Source organism: Ictalurus furcatus, chromosome 20 (genome assembly GCF_023375685.1).
Source record: "Ictalurus furcatus strain D&B chromosome 20, Billie_1.0, whole genome shotgun sequence".
Lineage (NCBI taxonomy): Eukaryota > Metazoa > Chordata > Actinopteri > Siluriformes > Ictaluridae > Ictalurus > Ictalurus furcatus.
Genome location: NC_071274.1, coordinates 21,935,285 through 21,962,705, shown reverse-complemented (window position 1 = coordinate 21,962,705; position 27,421 = coordinate 21,935,285). Strand labels below are relative to the sequence as shown.

The 27,421-nt window shown below is 43.3% G+C and overlaps 1 protein-coding gene across 5 annotated transcripts in view; it reads right to left on the bottom strand.

Moving 5' to 3' along the window:
- The window catches only part of ssbp3a (single stranded DNA binding protein 3a), a 32,283-nt gene extending 7,255 nt beyond the window's left edge, over positions 1-25,028 (bottom strand). For 3 of the 5 annotated variants that reach the window (XM_053651030.1, XM_053651034.1, XM_053651033.1), the window contains exons 1-12: positions 24,925-25,028; positions 24,174-24,246; positions 23,020-23,081; positions 22,757-22,841; positions 4,616-4,705; positions 3,440-3,514; positions 3,009-3,068; positions 2,833-2,887; positions 2,097-2,170; positions 772-857; positions 304-352; positions 149-184 (exon numbers count right to left, since the gene is read on the bottom strand). In XM_053651030.1, the coding sequence (XP_053507005.1) occupies positions 149-184; positions 304-352; positions 772-857; positions 2,097-2,170; positions 2,833-2,887; positions 3,009-3,068; positions 3,440-3,514; positions 4,616-4,705; positions 22,757-22,841; positions 23,020-23,081; positions 24,174-24,246; positions 24,925-24,980 (801 nt within the window). In that variant the 5' untranslated portion in view covers positions 24,981-25,028. The remainder of the gene's footprint in view (positions 1-148; positions 185-303; positions 353-771; positions 858-2,096; positions 2,171-2,832; positions 2,888-3,008; positions 3,069-3,439; positions 3,515-4,615; positions 4,706-22,756; positions 22,842-23,019; positions 23,082-24,173; positions 24,247-24,924) is intronic. The other 2 variants (XM_053651031.1, XM_053651035.1) reach the window with 1 other exon arrangement.
- Positions 25,029-27,421: the final 2,393 nt, after the last annotated feature.

The window sequence follows — 27,421 nt, the reverse complement described above, 5'->3', positions numbered from 1 at the left end:
TCTGATTCTAGCCATTCTTTCTCAGAACTGTTCCCTCCCCTGAAGTGAACTAAAATGTTCCTCTTCCTGTCTTGTTCCCTTTGCTGCTTTGCCAAGACGTCTTTTATTTTGTCGGCAAGTTTCGGGAACGGAGACAAAAATATCTTACCACGTATGTGCCCGGAGATGAAGAAGAATACGGGATCTGCAAAAAAAACAAACAAAAACAAAACAACAACGTAATCAAAATGTTTTAACGAACCAGGCGTCAAAGTGTATGTTAGATATTTATCTGGGAAACTTTATTCGAAAGGTCACGTTTACCGTGTTGGTGTTATTAGGATTAGGCCACGGCCTACCGGTTCCTGGACCCCTGAATGACAAAAAGAACAACAAATGTGAATGGGAATTCCAGTGGTGATGTCTGGATTGTGATTGGTCGGAAGAGGAGGTGTTGATGAATTCTCTATAACAGCAGCTCTGACAGTAGTGCAGCTGCACATCACGGGTCTACGTTATTCTGAAGTATGTATGTGGTTTCTATAGTAACGGCTCGTTCACGGGGACTCGTGATGAACGGATTTTAAAAAAACATGTAATCGTCGATATGGTGAAGTTTTCTGTAAGGATAAGGAGATGTTTATTTAACATTAAGGGAAGGAGTCTCCAGTGTCAGCACTTTGTAACAGTCAGAGGTGAAGCTTTTTTTTTAATTTGATTTGCATATTAATCTTTTAACTAACTGAGATCTTTTGAAGGTATTTCACGGCCCTGGTGTATAGAAAAGCTTACATGTTAACTCCTGGCATGTTGGGGCCCATGGAGTTCGGAGGTCTCATCCCACTCCCGTAGTTCTGCAGTGATAACCATGGATCAGACTGAGAGAGGGAGAGAGCGAGGAAGAGAGAGGGGGGGGGAGGAAGAGAGAGGGGGGGGGAGGGAGAGAGAGGGCGAGAGAGAGAGAGAGGGAGAGAGAGAGCGAGGGAGTGAGAGTGAGAGAGAGAGGGCGAGAGCAAGGGAGTGAGAGAGAGCGAGGGAGAGAGGGAGTGAGAGAGGGAGAGAGAGCGGGAGAGAGAGAGGGAGAGAGAGCGAGGGAGAGAGGGAGCGAGAGGGAGAGAGTGAGAGAGAGAGGGCGAGAGCAAGGGAGTGAGAGAGAGAGAGGGAGAGCGAGGGAGAGAGGGAGAGAGAGAGAGAGAGAGGGAGAATGGGGGGAGGGGGGGGAGAGAGGGAGAGAGAGGGCGAGAGAGAGAGAGAGAGAGAGCGAGAGAGTGAGAGTGAGAGGGCGAGAGCAAGGGAGTGAGAGAGAGCGAGGGAGAGAGGGAGTGAGAGAGGGAGGGAGAGAGGGAGTGAGAGAGGGAGAGAGAGAGGGAGTGAGAGAGAGAGAGGGAGAGAGAGCGAGGGAGAGAGGGAGCGAGAGGGAGAGAGTGAGAGAGAGAGGGCGAGAGCAAGGGAGTGAGAGAGAGAGAGGGAGAGAGGGAGTGAGAGAGGGAGTGAGAGAGGGAGGGAGAGAGGGAGTGAGAGAGGGAGAGAGAGAGGGAGTGAGAGAGGGAGAGAGAGAGGGAGAGAGAGAGAGAGGGAGAGAGAGCGAGGGAGAGAGGGAGCGAGAGGGAGAGAGTGAGAGAGAGAGGGCGAGAGCAAGGGAGTGAGAGAGAGAGAGGGAGAGTGAGGGAGAGAGGGAGTGAGGGAGTGAGAGAGAGAGAGGGAGAATGGGAGTGAGAGAGGGAGAGCGAGGGAGAGAGAGCGAGAGAGAGAGAGTGAGAGAGAGAGGGAGTGAGAGAGAGAGAGAGAGGGAGTGAGGGAGTGAGAGAGAGAGAGAGAGAGGGAGAGAGAGAGAGAGAGAGAGAGAGGGATTGAGGGAGTGAGGGAGTGAGAGAGAGAGAGGGAGAATGTTCGTTCAGAGGAAAATAAGAACGGAGAAGATTAAATCCATTCATAATGACAGTTTGGGTTTTATTTCAGTACAATGTGGATGCTTTGTGTTTAAACGGATCTCGTTCGTGTTAGTGATGAGATCCAGGGACTGTTCGGACCTCGGTGTACCGGAAGTACAGGATTGAAGGGAAAACGAAAAAAAGCGTGACTGATTTAAGACAGAATCTTCTTCTTCAGGGACAAACCTGTGGTCCGGGTCCCATCGGTGCCATCCCTCGGGGCATGCTCATCCTCTGCATGGGTCCCAGATTCGGATGGCCTGAACACAAACACAACCGAACACAGTTTAAGCGTGTGTACTTCTCATTTCAGAGCATATAATGCACGCGTGCTACATGTTATTACTAAGGCAAAGCAGCTCACAATTCAGAGATATCCAGAGATTACAGCTGTATTACAGCTGTATTACAGATATCCAGCTGTATTACATTTTTATAATAAAACATCATATGTTATTGTGTATCCTTAACATACACACGTTTATCCCATGGCCTGTCTGTCTGAATACTCGATTCTGATTGGCTGGAAGGTGTGCGTTCAAAGCGTATATGGATAAACCATGGATTATCCCTTACTTATTATATACGAAATGTTCGGAATAATTCTTTTTATATTCGTACACTGACGAGACGAGTAATTTTTCTACCAGGACTCCGCGTTGTTATTTCCTCGCTTGCCCCTTGAGCTACGATCTGATTGGTTGGGAAGAAAAACAAAAACAAAAAGGTTTACGTTAAGAAAAAAGGAAAAAAAAAAAAAAGGAAAAGCAGCTTGTGTGTGTATGGAATTGTAAAGTGACTGAGTGCAGTAAATAATCTGAACTGTCAGGATACTGAACTGTACTAATGGTACCAAGGGTACTAATTCTAATTTTCCCATTTGTGAATTCAGTCCTTAATAGAAAGCCGGATCTTTCGGTACCTGGAGGCCGTGTGGGGTCTATTACGTTCGGAGGTAAAGGCTGTCCTCCCTGAGGCTGGCAGAGAGATGAAGAGAGAATGACATGAGCAAGAACATCAATATTTTTCCATTATCTATATTGGATGATGAATCAGTTTAAAAAAATAAAATAAAATCTCTGGCAGACTCGGACCGACCTGGTTACTCATCCTGATGGGGGGCCGAGGTCCTCCTGTGTAACGCGGGGACATAAACGGCTGCAGGGCAAAAAGGAGTGGGGGATAATTTAACTATTCGTCACAGGAATAATAATAATAATAAAAAACTTGTACAGCAAGTAATGAAACATTTTCAAATGCAGCTCAGAGTGGTTTGTAGCAGCTCCACAAACGGGAGGAACAATTCCAATAAAATAAAATAAAATAAAAAAAGAAACCATGACTGAATAATCTATAAAGTGATAAAAACAGATGAAGTTGAACATAAAAAGCAAAAGCTGAAATAAGCAACAGAGGACATGCGCAGTCCTGTATGCTGAATGATATGGAAAGGGAATATGTGACGTGAGATCCAGGTGTGTGTGTGTGTGTGTGTGTGTGTGTGTGTGTGTGTGTGTGTGTGTGTTTACCTGTCCGTGAGCTCCCATTATGTTAGCGTTAGGTGGAGGCTGTGAGTGAGGAGAAGCCTGTGAGCCTGCCGGACCCTGCAGCGCCAGAAGAGGAAGAGGAAAAGGAAGAAAAGAAGCAGGAAGTTAAGGCAGAAACCATGCTAGCAGCGATGCGAAGCAAAAACTTAAGAGACGGATCAGTGGTGCAGGTCTGAGTAGCGAGAAGCAGTGAGACTCTGTGTTACAGTGATGAGTTGTGAAATTACCGATCACAAATCCAAGAGCCGTATAAAGATATGACGTGTACGCAGACGCACTCTGTTCAACTGATTATGTCACTTCTGGTTTAGGTTTCACAGGTAAGTTTCAAGAGCATGAATAAAGAGCGTTAGCCCCCGCCCCCAATCTTAAAAACAACAATAATAAATAAATAAATAAATAAATTCGAGGGGCAGTGAAGGACGTGAGCAGTAGAGGGCAGTAGCGGTGTTTCATTGCATTTAGGATCTTTAACTGGCCTTGTTTCACATTTCACACTGTGTCCGCTGATGCATGGCTCCACACTGGGGTAATGGGCCTTGCTTGGGTGGAACATACGGCGTAGGCTACTAGTGTGTGTGTGTGTGTGTGTGTGTGTGTGTGAGATTCTATTATCAGGCTATGATGCCATCTCCGTCTTTACAGAAGGTTTTTCTAATCCATCCGTTCTATTACACATCGAATACATCCAGGAATATTTCGATGACGCTTTGCTCGAAGTCCTCTGCCTTGTTCGACACCTAATCGTCTCTATAAAGCAGGAAACGGGACGTTATATGATGCTGCAGCGGCTTGGCAGTTGACACAAACACATTTGCACGATTGCTGTGCGACTCTGCTCGGCTCTTACGGGCAGCGCGGTAATAGTAACCCTACTTTGCGAAGCGAGAGTGCTCCTACGGTGGCTGCCATTAGCGCCTAATGGTCGTAATCAAACTGACTCCCGGAGGACGCCGGGGGCTTGGCGGATAACCAGGGGCGGAGGCATAATGGGCCCTCTGTGTGTGCCGGCTCAAAACGGATGGCACGTGTGTGTGTGCATGTGCGTTCAGGAGTAAAGAGAAGGGAGGGGAGGTATAAGCGATAGCCTGCTGTTTGACTCTCTGAGACTGAACGCTGATGGACACCGGTTATTAAAGGTGCAGGACAAAGGCTTACCTGGAAGAATCCGGGGGGCATTGGTCCACCTGGCATGCCATCTCCGGGTGGCAGGTTGCCCAGAACAGGGCTCGGAGCTGCTGCTGCACTCTGTGGGGAGACCGCAGACGTAAAACCGTGTTGGAATACTGTTACAGACGTTTAAATGCATTAAAGCTACAATCAGAAGGTTGTAAAAACATAAATGTAAAAAACACCACCCTACTCACGTAGGGTGTGTGCCGTGAATCAATTACGCTATATATATATAATTATATTTAGTTCATATTTTCACGTGATGGACGTTAGATACATCTATACCCGGCTAATTTCAGGTTTCATTAATTTACACAGCGTATTAATTTAATCCCGTCGTGTGTACGTTAAGTACTTAAACGTGAACCGAATTCGATTCTTATTCAGAATCATTGATTCGTTTGATTCCTTATTCCAGGCTCAATGTTTATTTATACATTTGAAGGACGTCTAATTTACTCAAACTAGATTCATTTGAGTCGACTGAGTCGTTTGACTTCCTTATTCCACTCTTATCTTTATTTATGCGTTTGAAGGAAATCTTACAGTGCAGAATGTGAGTAAACAGACTGCTTTGTATTTATTTATTTATTTTTTTTAAAAAATGACAAAATTCAACCAATTTATTTCTGCCTGACTCATTTACTAATCTTCTCAAACTTGATTCATTTGAATCATTTATTCATACATTTGACGGAAGAAAGACTTGTCGAATTTGACAAAAAAAGAACCGGCTGAATAACTCTTAAAAATATATATATATAAAAAAATCACGATTTTAATATTAAGCAAAAGAATCATAATTCCTCTCACGAACATAAACAAAAGAAGCAAACAAAACAGCTAACAACACCATCTTATTATTTATTAATGACCAGCCCCAAAATAATCTCTTAATACTTCCTGATTGTAGTATCGAAAACACCGTCTGACCCAAACCCCACGTGACAGACTTTCGGATGATTCATTTGATTTATTGATTCGTTTGATTTAGTTGATTCGTTTGATTTAGTTGATTCGTCATTTGACTCATTGATTCCAGTCTCACGTTTTATACAGCACTGTAACGTAGTGATAAAAAACAAACACCGCTTTAAATCTGCCTCGAGCTCCACATTTCTAAATGGTGCGATGACGTGCCGAGCTTGGCTTGTTTCCAAAACCCTCCTATAAAAATGGAAGCGTCAGCAAAATCAATAGCGGAAATGTGCGCTCGCGGGCTCGCCGGAGACCTCTCGTCTTCTTAACGAGCGGACATTTTTTTTATTTTTATTTATTTTATTTATTTATTTTTTTACAGAAGTTCAGGCCTCTAATCAATCAAAGTCAATTAGGCTGAACGCTGCTTAGAATTACAGCAGCTTTTCGGACAGCGCTGGATGTTTTTCCTGCAAGGCCAGCATTTCCGACGCTGATGATCGCTCTATGATTCTATTAACGTGTTTGCCGTGGAGATGAAGGGTTCGTGTTCGCACGATCTAACATCTGCCAGTCCTGTATTTATGAATCAGACTATAGATTTATTTATATATATATATATATATTTTTTTTATTGCGTAGCAAAATGCAACCATCAGAAACGACCGACAACACGATCAGATTACAGGAAAAACACCACAAGTACAGTAGAGAGTCGCTCAGCAGCGCGTGCAGAGACACAGAGATGCTCACGGTTTCTTTTCTCATCATCTCTGTGGATTAAAACTGAAACGGCAGCACGCACGCTCTTCCGAGTACACTAACGTCAGTACTGAAACTCCTCAGCTCTCGGATTGCGTCATTGTGTGTGTGTGTGTGTGTGTGTGTGTGTGTGTGTGGTGTACAGTATATTCTCTGTGGGGAACACAGACGATCAGAGTTCCTTCCGCTTACTCTGTACACATTAATCGGCAATGACGTGTAGCTCAGCGCGCAGCTGAAGTTAAAGAACTTAATCTTTTTTTTTTTTAATTTTTGTCCCTTTTCGATTACCGGCAGGCCTGGGACTTGAGCTCGACCACCTCTCGTAGGTTCTCGTTTATCTCACTGGATACGAAAGAATTTACTCGTAAATTCTTTGCAGGAGCATTTGTTCGATTAGGACAAAAGTAATGGCACCCTATAAGAGGAGTTGGGGTGTGTGTGTATGTAGCTGATGCCGATACACTGCAACGGCTGAGCTGCGTTGCTAAATTTTCCAGTAAGGCAGCTCAGCCATTGCAGTGTGTCGGCATCAGCTACATATGGTTTAGTCGCCGTTTTGTTGACATCTCCGTGAGCTTTTTTTCCTTTTACGGAGGTCTGTGAGGTGTGGCTAAACGTAAACCCGCTGTAATTTACGGCTGATCGGCGTTGTTAATAATAATCATACGGACACGAGTACGATAAATTTGCGGGGATTTTTACGTTAAATTTGGATTACAAAAACATTTCACTTAAATTAGGTACATGAGGCTCATAGTAAGTGCGTAAACGTGACAATACTAACGTCTCGTTTTTGACCTGCGGGACACGTAACCTCCTCCTGAGATTTTTCAACAACCTGTTTCCCCGTTTGAACACATCGCTTGTATCTGATGCTATGATCAGCTTCTGTTTATTATTTTTTTTAAAAAAACAAAAAAAACAAAAACAAAAAAACCCCACAGCTCAGGTCTCAGGAGGTTATTTGGTGCATCCAAGAGTTTAATCTCCTGCGCTGGCCCGAGTTCGAGCTCAATCCCGCACCCCGGCTATAAAATCTGATTAGAACAAAAGGTCAGGATTTAAGGGACTTATAGCAGGTAGAGCAGCATCTTAAACTCCAAATCCTCCTAAGAGCTTCATCTTGTTAGAGCTGCCTCTTATTCAGAGGCAGAAGGTGATACACGGTAAAATCTACGAAACTAACAAGTAAAGCACGCTCACTGTTGTCGCTCCGCCACAGTATTAGACTCCGGTAGGAGGCATGGCTTAACGTATGAAGGCGGAGTTGTACATTAGAGGCGATTCAACGACACTACAGTTCCAGAATGCTTATTATGTTTAAGGCATATGTCGGAGGATTTAGACGTGCATGCTACAATGCTAAACTGGCAGCCGTAAGCGTCCGCTTCTGGTTAGCGACATTTCTACATTTACATAGTAGCTCCAGTGCGAACGATTTTTTCTGAGAAAGAAAGCGATTCGGCTACAAGATGAGTGTTTTGAGCTCTAACGCTAGATCTGGTCCTTTTTAATCTACGAACGGCGAGCGAAACGAATAATCGGTCCTCGTCTAAATTGGTGTAGGTTGTGTGAAAGGTTAAAATATAGTTATGGATATATTTAAAGCAAAAAAAAAAAAAAAAACGTCATCGCGACCAAATTCTTTGCGCTAAACAGGACGCCCGAATCGTTTAGAGGTGGGGTATAGTTGATGTGTTGGAAGCAGGAAAAATGGGCAAGCAAAAATGGTTCAGGAACGGTTTGAGGAACAAGACAAAGAGTTCAAGGTGTTGACTCGGCCTCTGAATTCCCCCGATCTCGGTCCGATCGAGCGTCTGTGGGATGTTCTGGACAAACAAATCCGATCCATGGAGGCCCCACCTCACAACTTATAGGACGTAAAGGACCTGCTGCTAACGTCTTGGTGCCGGATTCCACAGCACACCTTCGGAGGTCTTGTGGAGTCCGTGCCTCGACGGGTCAGAGCTGTTTTGGAGGCACAAGGGGAGGGGGACCTACACAATATTAGGCAGGTGGTTTTAACGTTATTTTGGTGTATATTATTATATCCAAAGCCGATAAGTCCGGGAGTGAATCTCTGGCTGTATACGACTTTTAGGCAAGATGATGTATGACGTATCTGAAAATGTTCATGTCGGTTTGAACCCAAGAGCTCTGACTCGGAGTTACTCTTACAGGATTCCCCGGGCGAGAGTTGTGTCGACGGGCAGGTCCGAACTACGTTATTTTTTTTTTCGTACTTGTATTAATTGTAAATGAAACTGGGATGGAGTTTTAAAGCCGCTCGAATGCTAATTACCGTAAGTACAGTCCTCACTGTGAAAGTTTCTGGAACACGGTGAGCTCGGGGCTAAAAGCGGACCCGCAAACCATCCGCAAAGTATTCGGTAAGTACGAGACGGTGCTATTTGGAGAACAGATGAAGAATAACATTTACACGCGAGTATGAAGTTCTCTAAACACTCCTCTAGTGGAGTTTAATCCTCTCGCCGTGTTGAACGAGGCCAGAGGGACATATTTTCAAGGCCAGCGTAATCCTCTTTGTGTCCGAGCGGCGTAAACAAGAGAATATGAGAGAGATTAGGCTGGTCTGAAAGAGTGGCGGCGGGACAGAAAAAAAAGTCAACAGTCAGTTCGGATAAAGCGTCTAATGCTGCGGCGAAACAGAACGTTAATTCACACTGGACCGGTTTTGACCCGAAGTGTCTCGATGCGGTAAGTCCGTGACTTTAATTCCCGGGCAGGACCGTGCTGGATGAGAGCGGGGGATGATCGGTTTCAGCTCCCCGAGACACACTAATGACCTGCTGGGCAAACAGTTAAGAGCACAAGGAGGAATGAATGGGCATTTTCATAAGAAAAGGAGATCTCCTGAAAGCTGGATTGCAGGTTTGGTGCACGACCTCGAGGCTGACTGCGGTAAATCCGTCTCTGGGTAAACATGTTTCTAAATAAGGAGGAACATCTGCCTAGCAATCAGAACAACTCAGCAGCCTTCTGTTAGGATGTAAATAAAAAAAAAAAAAAACCCACTAATGACTGTCAAGAAATTTAATTTCATTTATTTCCAATAGAGTGCCAGGATGTGGTTCTTTATGCACCTTAATGCATCTAGACTTTATTTTTCCACCCTTCTTCCTGAAGCCTACATTATACTATTTTTTCCTGTTGACCGCTTGCTGCGTTTAAGTAGGGCATAAAACACTCTTTGTCATGCTGTTATAGGAAAATAATCACGACAGAACGGTGTGATGAAGCGGAGTTTCTGTTACCGCCTTAACAGCACGTCCCGTAGTGTTTTATTCCTCTTATACCACAGCAATTTGCAAAAAAACTTCTTCTTCTTCTTCTTTTTTTTAAACAGTCGTTCTTTCACCAGCCTTTTTTTCTCTCTCTTGAAATTAGAAAGACGTCACGTTACTGAGAAACTCCTTTCCTGCATCGACAATGACGCGTCCCCCCCCCCCCCAGTCCGTCCAGACGTTTGTTAAAGGAAAATAAGACGACCTAGGTGCCGAAAACGAAACCTTATTTTGACGCCCTTGAACTAGCTGGAGGAGTTTAGCACAGCTACGCCGTTTATACCAGCTTGTCAATCTTATCAGGTTCTTTATCGGACTACCTTTACAAAACTCAAAAAAAAAAAAAAACACCCTGACTTTATTTAAACAAGGAAAGGAAAGGGAGATGAAGCAGCGTATCTGCATGAGAATACAGAACAGATCCTCACAATGAACCCCCTGGAGAACCTCCGCCTCGCAAAACACGAGTCTCATGTTATCAGCTTGTAAAGTCTCCCGGAGAACAGCAGGAGTAAAAAGCCTCCATCCTTCTTGGGGGGAAAAACACGACTCTGTCTCGCTTCCTGAATCAATCACTCTTATCAGACCATCGCAAACCCCTATGGAGTGAGGAAGAGCGAGCTCATGGCCCAGGGCCACGCGGCACCACCAGAAACAGTCTAAACAAGCCAGGCAGCCTCCATTTCCTGCTCGGGCCGTGCCCACAGTCTGTGGTTTACCCGCTCAAATTAGACGTCTCTACTCTTACTGCTACTGCTGCCGGAAGAAAGGAGCAAAGCGTAGTCCCGTATTTATCTGGCCGGCTTTGTTACGTTAGTGATGATCTCGTAGGTTTTCCTCCGGTCTGAGAAGACTTTATTTTAAAGTGAAATGTGGCAAAAGTGGCTGTCTTGAGGTTAGGAAATGGAAATCAGGCACCGAGGACAGACGAGGCAGAAAAAGAGAGAGGGAGAGAAGGAAATGAAGAATGCCAGAGCGCTGGAGAGTTCTCCGAGTGCTGTTCATCCAGACCCTCATATCCCTCCGTCCACCGCTCATCTGCCTACGTCCTGATGAGATCCAGCTGCAGACGGTGAGAGCGAAGCCCACTGCACAGCCCACTTCACCTTGCGACATGATTCAATTTCAGCGTGCACGAGCGCTGGCCTCAATAAATAAACAACAACAAAAAAAGGAAATACATGCACCAAATGATATATTCCGTTCATCCAGGGCTCTCAGCAGCCATGCTAGTGTACAGAACTGTCTGAGGGAGAAATCAGTGAAAGGGGTGTGGCCTAGGAGCCTGTCAATCTTAATGAAGGAGGTGTGGTCTCTGTGGCTGTAAGTTACACTAAAGGAGGTGTGGCTTCGTTGTCCATCAGTCTCACTTAAGGGAGGTGTGGCATCGGTGTCCATCACTCTCACTAAAAGAGGCGTGGCCTTGGGTTCCATCAATCTTACTAAAGGAGGCGTGGCCTCGGTGTCCATCAGTCTCACCAAAGGAGGCGTGTCCATCAGTCTCACCGAAGGAGGCGTGGCCTCGGTGTCCATCAGTCTCACTAAAAGAGGCGTGGCCTCGGGTTCCATCAGTCTTACTAAAGGAGGCGTGGCCTCTGTGTCCATCAGTCTCACCAAAGGAGGCATGGCCTTGATGTCAGTCTCACTAAAGGAGGCGTGGCCTCGGTGTCCATCAGTCTATCCATAATAATTAAAGGAAGGAAGTGTGGTTTCTTTGCCTGTCAGTCACATTAAAGGAGGTGTGGCCTCCTGCTTGCTAAAGCTGGCACTTTTTCTTAACTCTTTGCACCATATTGTATTACATCACATCACACTGAAACAGCTGTGAAGCGATTTCTATTATGTTAACCGCTTTTAACATGTCTTTTGTACTCGATTGAGATATCGTCTCGTAAGGACGAACGAGCGTATCACAAAGCCATGTAAAAAGACGGCTTAGATGCAGTGGCTGTTGAAACGTGTCGCGGAAAATGAGAACATAAACTGCCCCCTGTTGTGTCATTAAACCATCGATATCATTTCTGGTTATGACTCCGCGAGCAGGATTTACAGTGAGCACTCATTTAGCAGCTAAAATAGGCCTCGACCGTCTCTCCCTCAGGGGACAGGTGTTATTGGTTTGCTTATTTACACGTTTACTTTGCACGTGGTAAAGGGGGGGGGGGGGAGGGGAGTGGTGCAAAAGTGGAGTGAGGGATCACACTCATCCATCTCCATAGAGCTAGCGGATGAGTGCCATCTGCCTGGTAACAAAGTCCTTCTCCTGACGCCATGTCCATGTGTGACATCAGGCAGGATGAGAGTCCGGGGGGTTAAAGGATGAGCGAAAAATGGACACACAGAGAGTGTGAGTGGAGAGAGAGAGAGAGAGAGAGAGAGAGAGAGAGAGAGAGAGAGAGGAGGACGTGGAGGAGATGGAGGGATGAGGGGGTGTGTGAGTGAGTGTGAGACGGTGGACAGAGAGATAAGAAGGTGAGAATGTGAGCAAAATAGAGAGAGAGATAATAGAAAGGTGTGTGTGTGTGTGTGTGTGTGTTTAGCTAATACAAATGTGCCGCTGTTTGTCAAGCCAATAAAGTAGCTTCAATACAATTGATAAGGACAGGGAGTGTGTGTGTGTGTGTGTGTGTGTGTGTGTGTGTGAGAAAGAAATTAGTTACAGCAAAAGTTAAGATAAGGTTAAAGTTATAAGATAGTAGGACGTGTGTGTGTGTGTGTGTGTGTGTGTGTGTGTGTGTGGTCCTTTCAGCTGTTAAGGATGGAGCTGCCGGTTTCCATGGTGTTTCGTTAATGATCGACGGAAGAGAGCATACAGAGATGGAAATCGGAGAGTCGTATAAAAAGGGCGGGTCGGGGGTCAGAGGTCAGGGTTCGGGACCTTACAAGGGTGCACTTGAGAATAGAATGACCTGTGCGTCATTAAAATCAGCGACTACAATAAGGGTTAAAATCGATCGTGTTGTCGTCTAGTCTAGTGTAGACGTCGACAGATACGGAGGATTAACACTTAGCTGTAGCTTCAAACACGCGCACACACACACACACACACACACACACACACACACACATGCTTACACATACGCCGTACGAATCATGGAACAGATTGGCGAACAAGACCCAAAAAGCATTAGTGTCAACAGTTCGATTATTCCATTGTTTTGCTGTAAAGTGATACGCTGTAAGTGTAATGGCTCCTGACAGCTGGTCCTGAGAGACGAAGGAGGAGCAGAGCGAGAGAGAGAGAGAGAGAGAGAGAGAGAGAGAAAAACTTCAAACAAGAAGCTTTCTCTCCATCTGCTGCCTCCTCCGCTGGCTTCCCCTGCTATTTCCTCAGCACTCAGTCTCATCCCCTCTTTCTCTCTCCATCTCTCTATCCCTCCAGCTGAAAGCGCTGTCTGTCATCTCGGCTTTCGCTTCTTCAGAACCGTGACTCATCTCACACCGCCGCTCGACTCGGGTTCACCAGAAACGCACGGTTTCCTTTCTAAAGGAGGACCGAATCGAACGGATGAACCGTCGGTGAGACTGAACGCTCAAGAAACAAGCACGAAATTTAAAAAAAAAAAAAAAAAACAAAACACGAAAGAATTACTAACGATTGTTGTCTCTGTCGCTGTTTACTTAAAAAATTCCTCCAGCAGAATCGCCCAGTTTCAGACCCTTCACTCTTCAGCGCCTGTAGGAACAAGACTTCACTGTACTTTCAAACTGTTCGCGTTGATAACACGTAAAAATATCCTCCTTTTAATATACACGACGGACACATTTTCTCTCCAATAGTCCTCAAAAACTATTTATTTATTTTTTTTAACGGAGGCTCATATTTAATATTCGGCAGATGTTTGCGTTGATAAAACGGGTACACGTGTTTCTCCTTCCCCATAAATAATTCAGACGGAAATGGTCTGCGGTTCAGGACACGCATCTGAACCGAGCGCTCTTTTTTTCTATTTTCAGAAACTCTTGTGTAGAAGAGACTCTTAAGGGCCGGTGGACGGCCCGAGCGGCCCGAGCGATTAACTTGTGGAGAGCGGAGGCTGCGCGCGTGCTCGGCTGCCCTCGTCCAATTGACCTTCCCGATAAAAGCGCCATTAGCGGCAATTAAACCGCAAAATGCAAAGCGAGGGTCCTTAAACCGAGTGCCTGAGATGGAGAGGTCGCGGGTGGACTAATATTCTACGATCGTGTGAATGTAATAAAGTGAGCATGAAATGGATTACCGAGTCGCTTTGGAGGGAAAAAAAAAAAACAAAAACAAAAAACCCCACGATCGAGAGTTCAGCTAGCTAGCTATTGTTTAACTGCTTTTAAAACTGCACACGAGGACACTCGTTCCTCGTACTTTTTGACCTGGAATAAGTGATTTATGGTAAGCGATGAAAATTGAGAGGAGGCGGAGCTTCGTTCGTTTGTCTTTAGTAACAGCTTTCCCCAGAATATTTCCTTGGATGTCGTGATCCTAGTCTGATCGTTATTACGGAGAACGTTGCTAAAATATTTATTAGAATTGTTTTCACACTGCTGTGAGAAATCTCCGCTGGAGTGCATCTCTCTGTGATGGACGCTGCTGGAGTTGCTGATGTCGGCTGATTTCTAATGCCAAGCCTGGCTCGTGGTCTGCGTTTTTTTTCCCCTCTCCTTAGACCCTACCGTATACAATATGCTGTCTGTCGTCAGAGGAACGCTACAAAGCCTCATTCTTAGCAGCACAGCTTGCTAAACAGATTGCACGCTGTGGTCGTCCATGCACGGAACATCTTCTCTCACAAAAATATGAATGTGGACGGGTTTGAAGTCGATGATCTCAAACTTGTTTAGAAGAGACGAGTCGGAATCTGTCGCGCTGCGGTGCATTGTTATTCCCGTAAACAAACAAACCTAACTAAACTTTTTTTTTTATTTTGGGAAAGGAACGTGCGTCATTTGCCGACGGCATGTGATGGGATGCTGTATTTCACTCGAGTCCAGTCTAGTCCAGACCAGAAACCAGTCCTGACTAGTCCAGAAACCAGTCCAGACGAGACCAGCCCAGGCCAGAAACCAGACCAGACCAGTCGGGCCCATTCCAGAAACCAGTCCAATCTAGTTCAGAAACTATTCCAGTCCAGAAACCAGTCCAGACCAAATCAGTCCAGAAACCAGCCTAGTCCAGAAACCTGTCCAATCTAGTTCAGAAACTAATCCAGTCCATAAACCAGACCAGTTCAGAAACCAGTCCAGACCAGACCAAATCAGTCCAGAAACCAGCCTAGTCCAGAAACCCGTCTAATCTAGTTCAGAAACTAATCCAGTCCATAAACCAGACCAGTTCAGAAACCAGTCCAGACCAGACCAAATGAGTCCAGAAACCAGCCTAGTCCAGAAACCCGTCCAATCTAGTTCAGAAACTAATCCAGTCCATAAACCAGACCAGTTCAGAAACCAGTCCAGACCAGACCAAATCAGTCCAGAAACCAGCCTAGTCCAGAAACCCGTCCAATCTAGTTCAGAAACTAATCCAGTCCAGTCCAGAAATTGGTCGAGTCCAGTTCAGAAACCAGTCCAGACCAGACCTAATCAGTCCAGAATCCAGTCCAAACAATACCAGCGTAGGCCAGAAAACAGACCAGACCAGTCGAGTCCATTCCAGAAACCAGTCTTGTTCAGAAGCAAGTCTACTCCAGAAACCAGTCCAATCTAGTTCAGAAACTAATCCAGTCCAATTCAGAAATCAGTCCAGTCCAGAAATTAGTCCAGTCCAGTTCAGAAACGAGTCCAAACAACACCAGCCTAGGCCAGAAAACAGACCAGACCAGACCAGTCCAGTCCATTCCAGAAACCAGTCTTGTTCAGAAGCAAGTCTAGTCCAGAAACCAGTCCAGTCCACTTCAGAAACTAGTCCAGTCCCTAGTCCAGTCCAGTCCAGGGATTTAACAGGAGCATGCACTCACACTTACAGCACCTACGTCCAACATAGACCACTTAAGCACATCCCAGAATTACAGCGTTACTACAGCAACCAGATCACACACAGGTGAGACAATGGGGGATGAAATTCTTTTGTCTATAGCTCACGGTTCATGACGTGACCTACAGCTAAGAGTTCAATTCTGCACACTTCTATTATAAAACCGTTATTCATGAAATCATTCCTGATGCACAATTAGACCTTTTCCACCAACAAGGTCCTGTTCCCTGCAAGATCTTTCATCCCAGCGCCAACACGCTCCTGGTCTGGAACCGAGAACCAGACATGACAGGGGCTGGGGGGCGGAGTCATTTCCACTGGACTGGAAAATACGTACGTGGAATCTAACCCGACATCGATCCTGCGTTTCAACGCACAACCTTTCGGATCCCGATACCGATTAATGACTTACGTTAAACGAATTACGACTAGTACATGAAATAAGTTAATAATAATTAGCATGTAGATTGGTGTTATAAAGACCAATACTCTTTTGTTGCTTAACAACAGAAGAACGCGAATGCATAAGACGAGGATTTAGTGAAACGGTGCTCCGGGGCACATTTCGGGGAAGAGTGGAGATTAAATTGTGGAATGTAAACCAAACTAATCCATCATGAAGAAGCTCGGGAGGGACAGAACATCTCTCTCGCTCTGAGCTGAGCGACGGTCCAGACGTTTTCCACCCGAAGCTCCACAATATCATGAGGAATTTGGGCAAATCGTTGGCTCTCTAATCCTCGGCCTGGCCTCGAGAGCGCGGCGCAGCATTCCAACCCCCTACAGACTCGAGCGCACGCTCTACAAACCCCCCCTCCTTCCCTCTGCCGCTCACGTACACACGTACACACACCCTCCACCTCCACCTCCACCTCGGCCTGGAAAACAACAGCCGAGCTGTTCGTTTAAAAAGAGAGAGAGAGAGAGAGAGAGAGAGTGAAAGAAAGGAGTGAAGGAAATTCCAGGAATAGTTAAGAGTTAATACATAGACGACTGACTGCGCAGTCACACAACTGGCATGTCGAGCCAAGAGTGCCCTTATCAGTGAGCGAAATAATTAACCCAACCCTACACACACACACACACACACACATCCCCAAACATGTACACGCACTTCCCTGATCTCGCATTACGGCTGTTTAAAACATCAGAGCTGCACGTCACATTGCATACTGTTTTGTTTATGCGCAGCATGCACAGACAAAAAAAAAAAAAAAAGAGAAAAGTGCTCATCTGAGCAACCCTTCCCCCATCGTCCTCTCTCCTGCTCTCTGCCCTCCAGTAACACTCTCTCGCTCTCTCACTCTCTCTCTCGACTCACTTCCTTCCTCTTCTCTCCATTCCCTCACTAATCCCCAGGCTCTACTGGCAGAGTGAGCAGAGTGAACCTGCGCACAACCTACAACACCGACACGGCCTCTCAGGAGCGTCCGGTTTACGCTGCAGATCAGAGCAGGACGATACCATACGATGCGTTAAGCCTCGACACCCTCGACCCTTTTTTTCCTCCATCACGCAGCGTATCACGGGCGGCTCGCTCGTTTATTTATTTCACGACTGTCTCTTTCACCCCAAACAAATGAAACTAACCATATGTACTCTTCTGAAGCTGCAAAGCAAATCTATCTAAAGTTTAATCGCTCCTATTGCTAAATCTTTTCACTTGGCAATGGCACGACTTGGGAATACACGCTGTCTGGGAAACCAGTCCATCACAGGGCATCATCATGCCCACACACACACACACACACACACACACACACGTGACACGGAGCCACGGTTTCGGCCACAGCAGACAGTGAGACGTTGAATTGAGGTTCTCACACATGTATGCAAATTTGGTAGGACAATGGAAAGAAGCAATGATTCAAAACAACTGGCTCGGATGAGACCTCGGACCGATCCGATGGCGCCGGTGCTCCGACGGTTCTTCGGCTCCACCGCTCACAACGTTAGTTCCTACCTGCGATTACTTCCCATTTGTTATATACATGACCTTAAACGTGGATAGAGATATTACGAAGAGAAATAAAGCTTGGAAGGAAGTGACAAAGATGTGCTAATTCGGCAGATGGTGCTCAACCACAAACAACAACAGAAACCGTTCATATACACACCCACAAACCAACAGAAACCGTTCATATACACGCCCACAAACAACAACAGAAACAGTTCATATACACACCACAAACAACAACAGAAACCGTTCATATACACACCACAAACAACAGAAACAGTTCATATACACACCACAAACAACAACAGAAACAGTTCATATACACACCACAAACAACAACAGAAACAGTTCATATACACACCACAAACAACAACAGAAACAGTTCATATACACACCACAAACAACAACAGAAACAGTTCATATACACACCACAAACAACAACAGAAACAGTTCATATACACACCACAAACAACAACAGAAACAGTTCATATACACACCACAAACAACAACAGAAACCGTTCATATACACACCACAAACAACAACAGAAACAGTTCATATACACACCACAAACAACAACAGAAACAGTTCATATACACACCACAAACAACAACAGAAACCGTTCATATACACACCACAAACAACAACAGAAACAGTTCATATACACGCCTACAAACCAACAGAAACAGTTCATTTACACACCACAAACAACAACAGAAACAGTTCATATACACACCACAAACAACAACAGAAACAGTTCATATACACGCCCACAAACAACAACAGAAACAGTTCATATACACACCACAAACAACAACAGAAACAGTTCATATACACACCACAAACAACAACAGAAACCGTTCATATACACGCCCACAAACAACAACAGAAACAGTTCATATACACACCACAAACAACAACAGAAACCGTTCATATACACGCCCACAAACAACAACAGAAACAGTTCATATACACACCACAAACAACAACAGAAACAGTTCATATACACACCACAAACAACAACAGAAACAGTTCATATACACACCACAAACAACAACAGAAACAGTTCATATACACACCACAAACAACAACAGAAACAGTTCATATACACACCACAAACAACAACAGAAACAGTTCATATACACACCACAAACAACAACAGAAACAGTTCATATACACACCACAAACAACAACAGAAACAGTTCATATACACACCACAAACAACAACAGAAACAGTTCATATACACACCACAAACAACAACAGAAACAGTTCATATACACACCACAAACAACAACAGAAACAGTTGATACACGCCCAAAAACAAACAGTTGATACACGCCCACAAACCAACATAAACAGTTGATACACGTCCACAAACCAACAAACAGTTGATACACGCCCGCAAACATCAACATAAACAACTGATACACGCCCACAAACATCAACATAAACAACTGATACACGCCCACAAATATCAACATAAACAGTTGATACACACCCACAAACAATCAACAGAAACAGTTGATACACACCCACAAACAATCAACAGAAACAGTTGATACACACCCACAAACAACAACATTAACAGTTTCTACAAGTTACCATAAGTTACCTGAGTTACCATAGCAACAGCAAGTAGCTAGCTCTAACAAAACACACATGGAATCCTGCGACCCATGTCCGCTGCGTGGAAATACTTCATACAGCGTAATATAAACGATAAAATGTTGTATGAATCACGGTGATGGCTTTGTTTTTCTTCTTGTTGAAGAAAATAATTGAGTGTTTAGCCATCTTTAAGAACATCTTTAAGAACATCTTTAAGAACATCTTTATTCATCTGATTTCATTTTCAGAACCTGAAAAAGTGCTATGGTGCCATCTCTAACACACACACACACACACACACACACACACACAACTGTGTAGAGAGTGCATCTTTATCAGCACCATCCCTATCATTAAATGAAGCGTTTTTTCTCAGAAAGAGAAAGAAAAAGAGAGAGAGAGACACACACACACTCACACACACACCCCCGAAACACACACACAAACACAAGCTCCTTGAGGGTTAAGCCTCTCATAGCCGTGGCGCATCTCTGATGTCACCTCACAAGCACAGATAAAAATAGAGTGATGAATCTCTCGAGACCCCACACGCGGACTTCCTGTGCGTCATCTTACGCGGAACTTTGATTGATTGAGGGCATTAATCTGTGTTTACACACTTCGTTCCCGAGTACACACGGGCCTCGCGTTACCCGAGCGCCCGGACGAAAATCAACCGCCGGACAATATCTGGTGATGTGGAAACTGAAGAGACGTCTTCAGAGCATCCAGTGATGCAGGAACCGTGAGTGAAACACCAAAATTCCTTACATTAGCTCTAAAATGGTCTGGTTTTTTTATTTATTTTTAAATTTTTTTTTACATAAATCATGTGTATTAACTACTAAAATAAATAGCTACTCCTCGTTACTGTTCTACACCTGATCCCTGCACCCAGTTAATCCTGTAAATGAGAGGAGGGTGTAGACGGGGTCTCGATGCCCCTCCTTTCCTGCTGTGTCAGGGTTAAAACGCTAAAACGCTCGAGCTAACCTCGCCATTATCAGGCCTCGCGGCTCTCCTCCCCTCCCCCACACGATTCCCCGTCTAACACTCCGACAGCTATTTCTGGCTTAAAGGGCCATGGCATCATAAAAAAAAAACAAAAAAAAAAAACCATCACAGACTTTATTAAATAATGCTACAGAGACGCCAAGGTGCCTTACATCGCCTCTTTTATTCGGGGACGCTTCTCTCGTCACTTCTGGATTCTGATTGGCTGATTAGAGTGGAGTAACTCTCTACAACAGCATATCTGAGAACGGTTCGTTCTTGTACGTTATTGTTTCTATAGTAACAGGGAATTGTGCGGCGGATGCTCCGCGTTAAACGCGCGTGTTTGTCGATACGCTGACGTTTAAAGCGTTTCATCGTACCAGGATGTTTTCCTAAGCTGACGCCAAAGTTATTAGCAGCAGTGAGCGCAAAGGCTTTAAAAAGAAGTTTTAAAAAATAATTCAAAATGAATTTTGATCAGTGTGAAAACGTCTTTTCAGAGATAATGACCATTGAGGGTTATGAGGGTTATAACGTGCGCGGGCGTCCGCTGAATTAATTAAACACGACTTGCAATCAGCAACTGCCGAAGCTACCCTTAAAGCGAGACGAGCTTCGGTTCTGTATGGAAAATGCTACACGTTTTACACCCCGATATGATAGAAAGTCAGCTGGGGCTTATCTGAGAAACCTCTGGGGCTCTCTGCTATACCATGATATGAACCTCGGTCCTTCAGGCCAGTAATGTGAGAAAACAAATAACAGGTTCCTCTGAAGATCTGCTCCGCTTCATCGAACGCCTCCCGGTGCTTACTGAGGAAGTACGAATTTCTGAGTCGATCTGACATTTCAGATTCAGATTAAAATTCACCGTTTAATATCTTATACACTAAATATTGACCTACAGTTAAAACACAATAGCAATTTTCTCTGGATTCTCCTCGGGTTCTGCACTGCCCGTGTTTTTTCTTTAAAGCTATCTTCTAAAATGTTTATATTCTATCGGTTTACAACCATTTGGTTTTTCTTCAATATGTTAATATTGTTTTTAAAACCTGCAAACCCTGATATGTTCCTGATAGGAGAAACGTCCGTATCTACAGGACGTACGGTATACTACTTACCTAACAGCAGTGAAGCTGAAAATATAACTTTCTCGTCCGCTTTTCTCATAAAAAGTTCATAGAAACCAATCACAAATAGTGAACCCTGTTGAATCCTGGTCATGTCTTTTCATTTCATCTTAAATATGGATCCTGGTGAAATTGCAAACCCCTGCATTCAAATGTGTAAATTAATGTATCTCCGGTTCGCCGGATCGAAACCGGATCGGAGCCGGATCGGAGCCGGATCACTGTACTGGAAGTCATATGGAAATGGGCTCTTGTTTTCGGTTGTTGTATGCAAAAGACGGTGACGGATTTTGCATGCTGGTTTTAATTTCCTGTGATGCTGCCATGGCCGTGTGTGTCAAGACAGAACGTGTTTTGGTTGTCAAATGTGGTTTCGAGACGGATATATCCGCAACGGATCCGAAATGAGTCTCAGACTCCGTAAAAGACGTATAAGTGATGAACGGATTGAAACGTTTCAAATGAGGACTGGACGAATTCTTATGTGGATAAGCTCAATACGCGGTACGATCCTGACACTAAACCCGTGAAACTCCCAATCTTTTGCCATTCCTGTTATCTCACTGTGAATTAAACGCCGTTTCCTTTTGTTCCACGTGTTCGAAACTCTTACGGCTGCTTGTAAAGTAACCACGGGTCTTTAAAAAGCGCCAGAGAAATAAAACTTTGAGGAAATCTGACAATTCAGCCATCTAGACTAATTTACTAAAGCTAGCAATTTGTATTATTGCTTCAATGGATCGTTTCATTCTCCTGTAATCTTCTGCGTTGATAAATGACAGTAAATAATCTTGAATCTTAAATCTAGAAATCTATATTACAAAGAAAAAAAGAAAAAAAGAAACATGAATGTCTCGTTGCCGGTCACTTTGTCACTTGCTAACGTGTGACGAATTTATAAAGTAACAAACTGTTGATCAACAAGTCTCTCCAGTTTCTCTTGTGGGCGTGGCCTGTCTGTTTTCTGAGAAGAAGTGGTAGTAGCCATCGCTTGATTTGTCTGAAATGTATTTTAAGTAAGGAATAAAACACTCCTTGCCGTTCTGTTACAGGAAAAAGCTGGTGTGATGAAGCGGAGTTACTCTTCCCACCACAAAGCTGATTATTTTCCTATAACAGCGTGTCCCAAAGTGCTTTATTCCTCTTATACCCCAGTCATTTTCCAACAGTTAAAACGCTTCGTTTATTAACGAAAGCGACGTCATACTTTTCATCCGTGAATCGTTCCAAAAATACACACCCCAAAACTGCTTAACTTACAGCTTTACCTCGAACTCTGACACCGGAGACTCCTTCCATAAGATGTTAAACAGACGTCTCCTTAAAGAAAACTTTACTGTATCGACGATGACGAACGTTTTTGATCCGTTTCTACGTAGCACCTGCTGCTAATCTCGATCACGATTCATCAGCACCTTCTGACCGATCAGAATCTTTATTGCTTGAAGGTCGGGTGAGAAATCGGAGGGGAACGCGTGGAAAGTTATAAAGCACTCACGTAGTCATGGAAAGCCTTGGCTTCACTGGAGTGTTCGCAGTTGTCCCTTCTTTCTGGCGCAGCACAATACAGGTCCCAGAACACACTTAAAATATCAATAATAAATAAATAAATAAAGTCAGCAGTCACAACCAACCCATGACATATCATCATAAATATACCGTTATACAGATATATCCTTACACCTCTACTTCCTAACAAATAAAGATGAACTGCATACATATTATATTAGAAACATGAGGAATTGATTGAGATTGACGTACCACCACCACGAGTGCAGAAAGCCTGGAGGTTCTCCCAGCGTTATGTTCTTTTCCCATCTGATCTGAAGAAAATAAGACACCGGTGTAATCTTTCACGCAAAACATAGTCATATGCATCTGTAATATATAGTTAGGGATTTGCCGATAATCAGATATACAATCTATCATGATATTTTACATGCACAATACTGCGAAGCAGGGAAATATATTTACTATTTATATATATTTATTGAAAAAAAAAAAGAAGTCCTATGTAGAAGTAGGCTGCATTCTCAGCAATATTTGTGCTCCAGAGATTAAGTCTGTCCCAACGGAGAGACCATCAGATAAAACTCTGCAAGAAAACTGTCGCTCTGACTGAGGAATACGCTCTCGAATCTGATTTCTCGTCGGACTTCATTTTAAAACGACTCCAACAGCCTGCGTTGCTGCTGTTATCATTTCCATCCCCCCTTCCTTATCACAGGAGCTGGACATCGTGACGTAATCACGGGTGGGTCAACCGCAGAAAGTACGTACGTACCGACGGAAGAGCCGAGAAGCAAGGAACGGCAATAACAAGTTGGCGTTTTTGACGCAAATGAATCTCATGAATCATTAATTTGATACGCTAATACGTTCTGGGTTCAACTTTGACAGTAGACGTGATATTCAGAATGAGTCGTTATTTCAACCGCAATCTAACGCCAACCAATATATACATGTATATGTATATAATGTTAAAAGGCATTGGAAATAGCACATTTATGACAATTGTACAGAAAATGATTACAATAGCATGATCGTAATAGTAACAACGTGACATCTTACGTTAATAAAGAATAATACGGATAATAAACGACAGGTGAAGATGCACCAAAAACTAAAATTAGATCAGATAAGACCGATAACTTTTCACGAGCCAGCTCAAACCGGTTGTCAATCAAATAAGCTCCACCCCCTCGACTACAGCGACGCCGTCCCACGACTCCTTAGAGACGTGCGGGTTAAAAGGGCGCATCTGAAACGATAACAAAATAATAACGCTTCGGATCGCGTTAGATTAGACACGGCATATATCTAATCAGATTCTTGCTCTTTTAGAATGAAATCGAGGGATAATATCCTAATCAATGGTGGTTGTTTTTTTCTTATTAAAAAAATGAAGATTTTACCTCTGATAAGAAGGTCTGTGCTGATTTCTGAGCTCCGACGTGTAACAGGTACTCGTAGACATATAACGCCAACCTGTGAAAGAGCGTAAACATCAGATTATAGTCATCAAATCGGTCATGAAACTGTTTCTCCACCATGCCAAACATGTCTATAGTCAGATTCAACAACAACAACAACAGCAACCTTTATTTTTTTTTTTTATAGCACTTTTCATTTCAGTTCAAAATCTCACAATGCTTTATTTAAAAATTAAACAAAGAATAAAACCATCCACAATCATAAAAACAATACACTTAAGGATTAAAGAACTTTAAAATACATGTAAAAATTCAATGAAATTAAAGATAAATAAATGATATAAATTGATGAGTATTATCTTAAATATATAGGTATATAAGTAGAGAGATAGAGAGAGAATGAGAGAGAGAGAGAGAGAGAGAGAGAATACAAGGCAAAGTGCTTCATAACCACACTACACTACTAAACAGTACGTTAAAGCAGCACCGTACTATTAGAACGCGTACTATTTCCCACGCACACTATTTAGTACAGTAGTACGCAGTAGCCCAGGTAGCTGAGTTCATTTCAGTAGCTACTACCCAAACACAGCGCAACAGACCCGCGTTTTAATTCACTTTCCCGCTCTGTTAAGCTTTAACCAGCCGGACACAGTGAACCACCGCGACACCAGCGACACGTTCTGTTCACCCGTGAATAAATAATGTAAAAAGAAAGAGTTTTATCGCTTACTTTTCCCGAGCTTGACCGTCCGACGGCACCGCCGCGCTTTTCCCTTTGGGGAACATGACTGCGCTCTCCGGCGCTCCTAGGCAACGGCTGCGAGTCAGAGCGCGAGCGGTGGGAGGAGCAACGCCGGACACCACGTGACTGACAATGGGCTCGACCAATCAGTTTGCGAGTTGCGAACTGAACGAATCTGTTATGCAAAAGCAGGGCAGAAGATTCACATTGTGCACGAAAATAAAAACATGAGGTAGCTACATAAAGTATATATATATATATATATATATATATATATATATATATATATATATATATATTAAATTTTAGTTGATAAACTTGAGTGTGTGTGTGTGTGCTCTTATGATCTGTGTTAATTTCCCTAAATCATTCCTAATATTTTATTATATAAAAGAAATTTATCCCAGGAAAACAGCTGTGAGGTTTTCTTTGTTTGGTGAATTTACCTATATGGATAATATAATATATTTACGTATTTGCGATTATTTTAGATGATAATACGTTAGTAAAATCGTTGCATGAAAAAAAAATGTGGGGGGAAAAATAGTCCTGTTGCCTTTCACAGGTTTGTATGACGTCATAAAACATTCAAATTGAACTATTTCCATTGTGTATGTGTGCAATGTGTGTGTATGTGTGTAGCACATTTATTATGCCATTGTGTTTATCTTTTATTTATTTTTTTATTACTCTATCTCTCTCTGCGTCTGTGTGTGTGTGTGTGTGTGTGTATGTGTGAAACATTTCCTGGCCCGCCACCTGCTGTCAACTCTGAAACATTACCACATCACCTTAACACATACAGGATTCAATATATACTATATTTTCATTATTATTTTTTAAAATCATAATCTGATTGGTCAGAAGAAAGGGTGTTGCTTAATTCTCTATAACAGCAGCTCTGACAGTAGTGCAGCGGTAAATCACAGGTTTATATTAATACACTCGTTCTGATACCTCATCGTTTCTATAGTCCCAGCTCAATCACAGGACATAATTATAAACATGCGTAATTATTCATATGCTTCAGTTTTCTGTAAGGAGACGTTTATTTAGCATTTATGGAAGGAGTCTCCAGTGTCAGAGCTTTGCAACAGTCAGCGGTAAAGAGGGAACGTTTTCAGGACCGAGGAGTTTTAACGCTTTGCGGTTTCTCGGTAAGGGTAACATGATACGCTGTGATTGTTTTGTCTTATTTACTTCGAGAGAGAGAGAGAGAGAGAGAAAAAGAAAATTTAGCGAAGGAACGACTTCTTGTAGCTGCTGTAATTTAAGCGAGAAGAACCAACTTGTTTCGCAGTTGTTCCACAACGTTAAACGGACAAAAAAAGTACGTGTCATTCTTTAATAAAGAATATCTATCTACAATTTATGAAGTTTTTCAAAGACTCTTTTAAGTAACTTCATATAATGCAAAACATCATAAACGTTTACAGAAATAGAAATGTGCAAACTTTCTTGACAGGGTTGCCAGGTCTTTGTGACAAAACCAACCCAAGATCTTAATAAACCATACACATGGGTTTTAAAATATACTTTTAACAGACCGTTAAGTAGGGCTGGGCGATATATTGATAAACTATTGATATTGTGATAAATGATTACGCGATACACTTTTCTCAGATATCGTTGGTTTGGTGATTTTTTTTTTTTTTTTTTACGTTTTTAATCATCACAAATGAAATGGATGCCGTTGATCTGATGTATTTTATCATTTTTTTTGGAAAAACTTCATCTTCATTGTCTTTGTAGGCTTTTTTAGGCTTGTGAGTTTGAAAGTATAATCAAACTCAGTTTAATGCTTTTTAAACAGTTTAATTTTACTACTGTTTTGTGGACAGTTTGTTAGCTAAGTTAAATATCGCGATACACATAGTGTATCACAGAAATGTCCTCGATATGTATCGTGATATGATATTTTTCTCATATCGCCCAGCCCTACCTTTAAATAGTTAGCTGCCGAACAAAACACTCGCTTGTAAAATGTGTGTGTGACATTACTTCGTAAGCATTACAAGACATGTGTAAAGAGATAGTAATAGTGTTAGAGGTTGAAGGCATTGCATAGCCTACGGTTTGCACGAGCCATCATTTGTTGAAGATCTTGGCGACTCTGTGTTCGTTAGAAAAACCTGCCAACCCTGAGTTTGTTTTTTCCTATGGCAGTTTGTCATTGGAGTGATTTATTGTTGTTATATAGATATAATCCATCTCATATAAATACACAGTGTTGAATGCCAAGGTTAAGAAGTCAACCTGAGGCAGGAATTCAAAAGAAAAGCAACTCTATGTGCATAAAAACGGACCTGGCAACCACTGAGCTTAATGTATGACAGCTTTACATCCGGGCCTTTTTTCCTGTACACTTTGTCCGTTGTGGGTTCTAGAGCGCGTGCACATCTTAACAGCTAGTGGGCGTGGTTAGCAGACTTAAAAAAAATAAAGGGCGTGTCTTTGTTATTTCCGCCAGGCTTCCATTAAACTC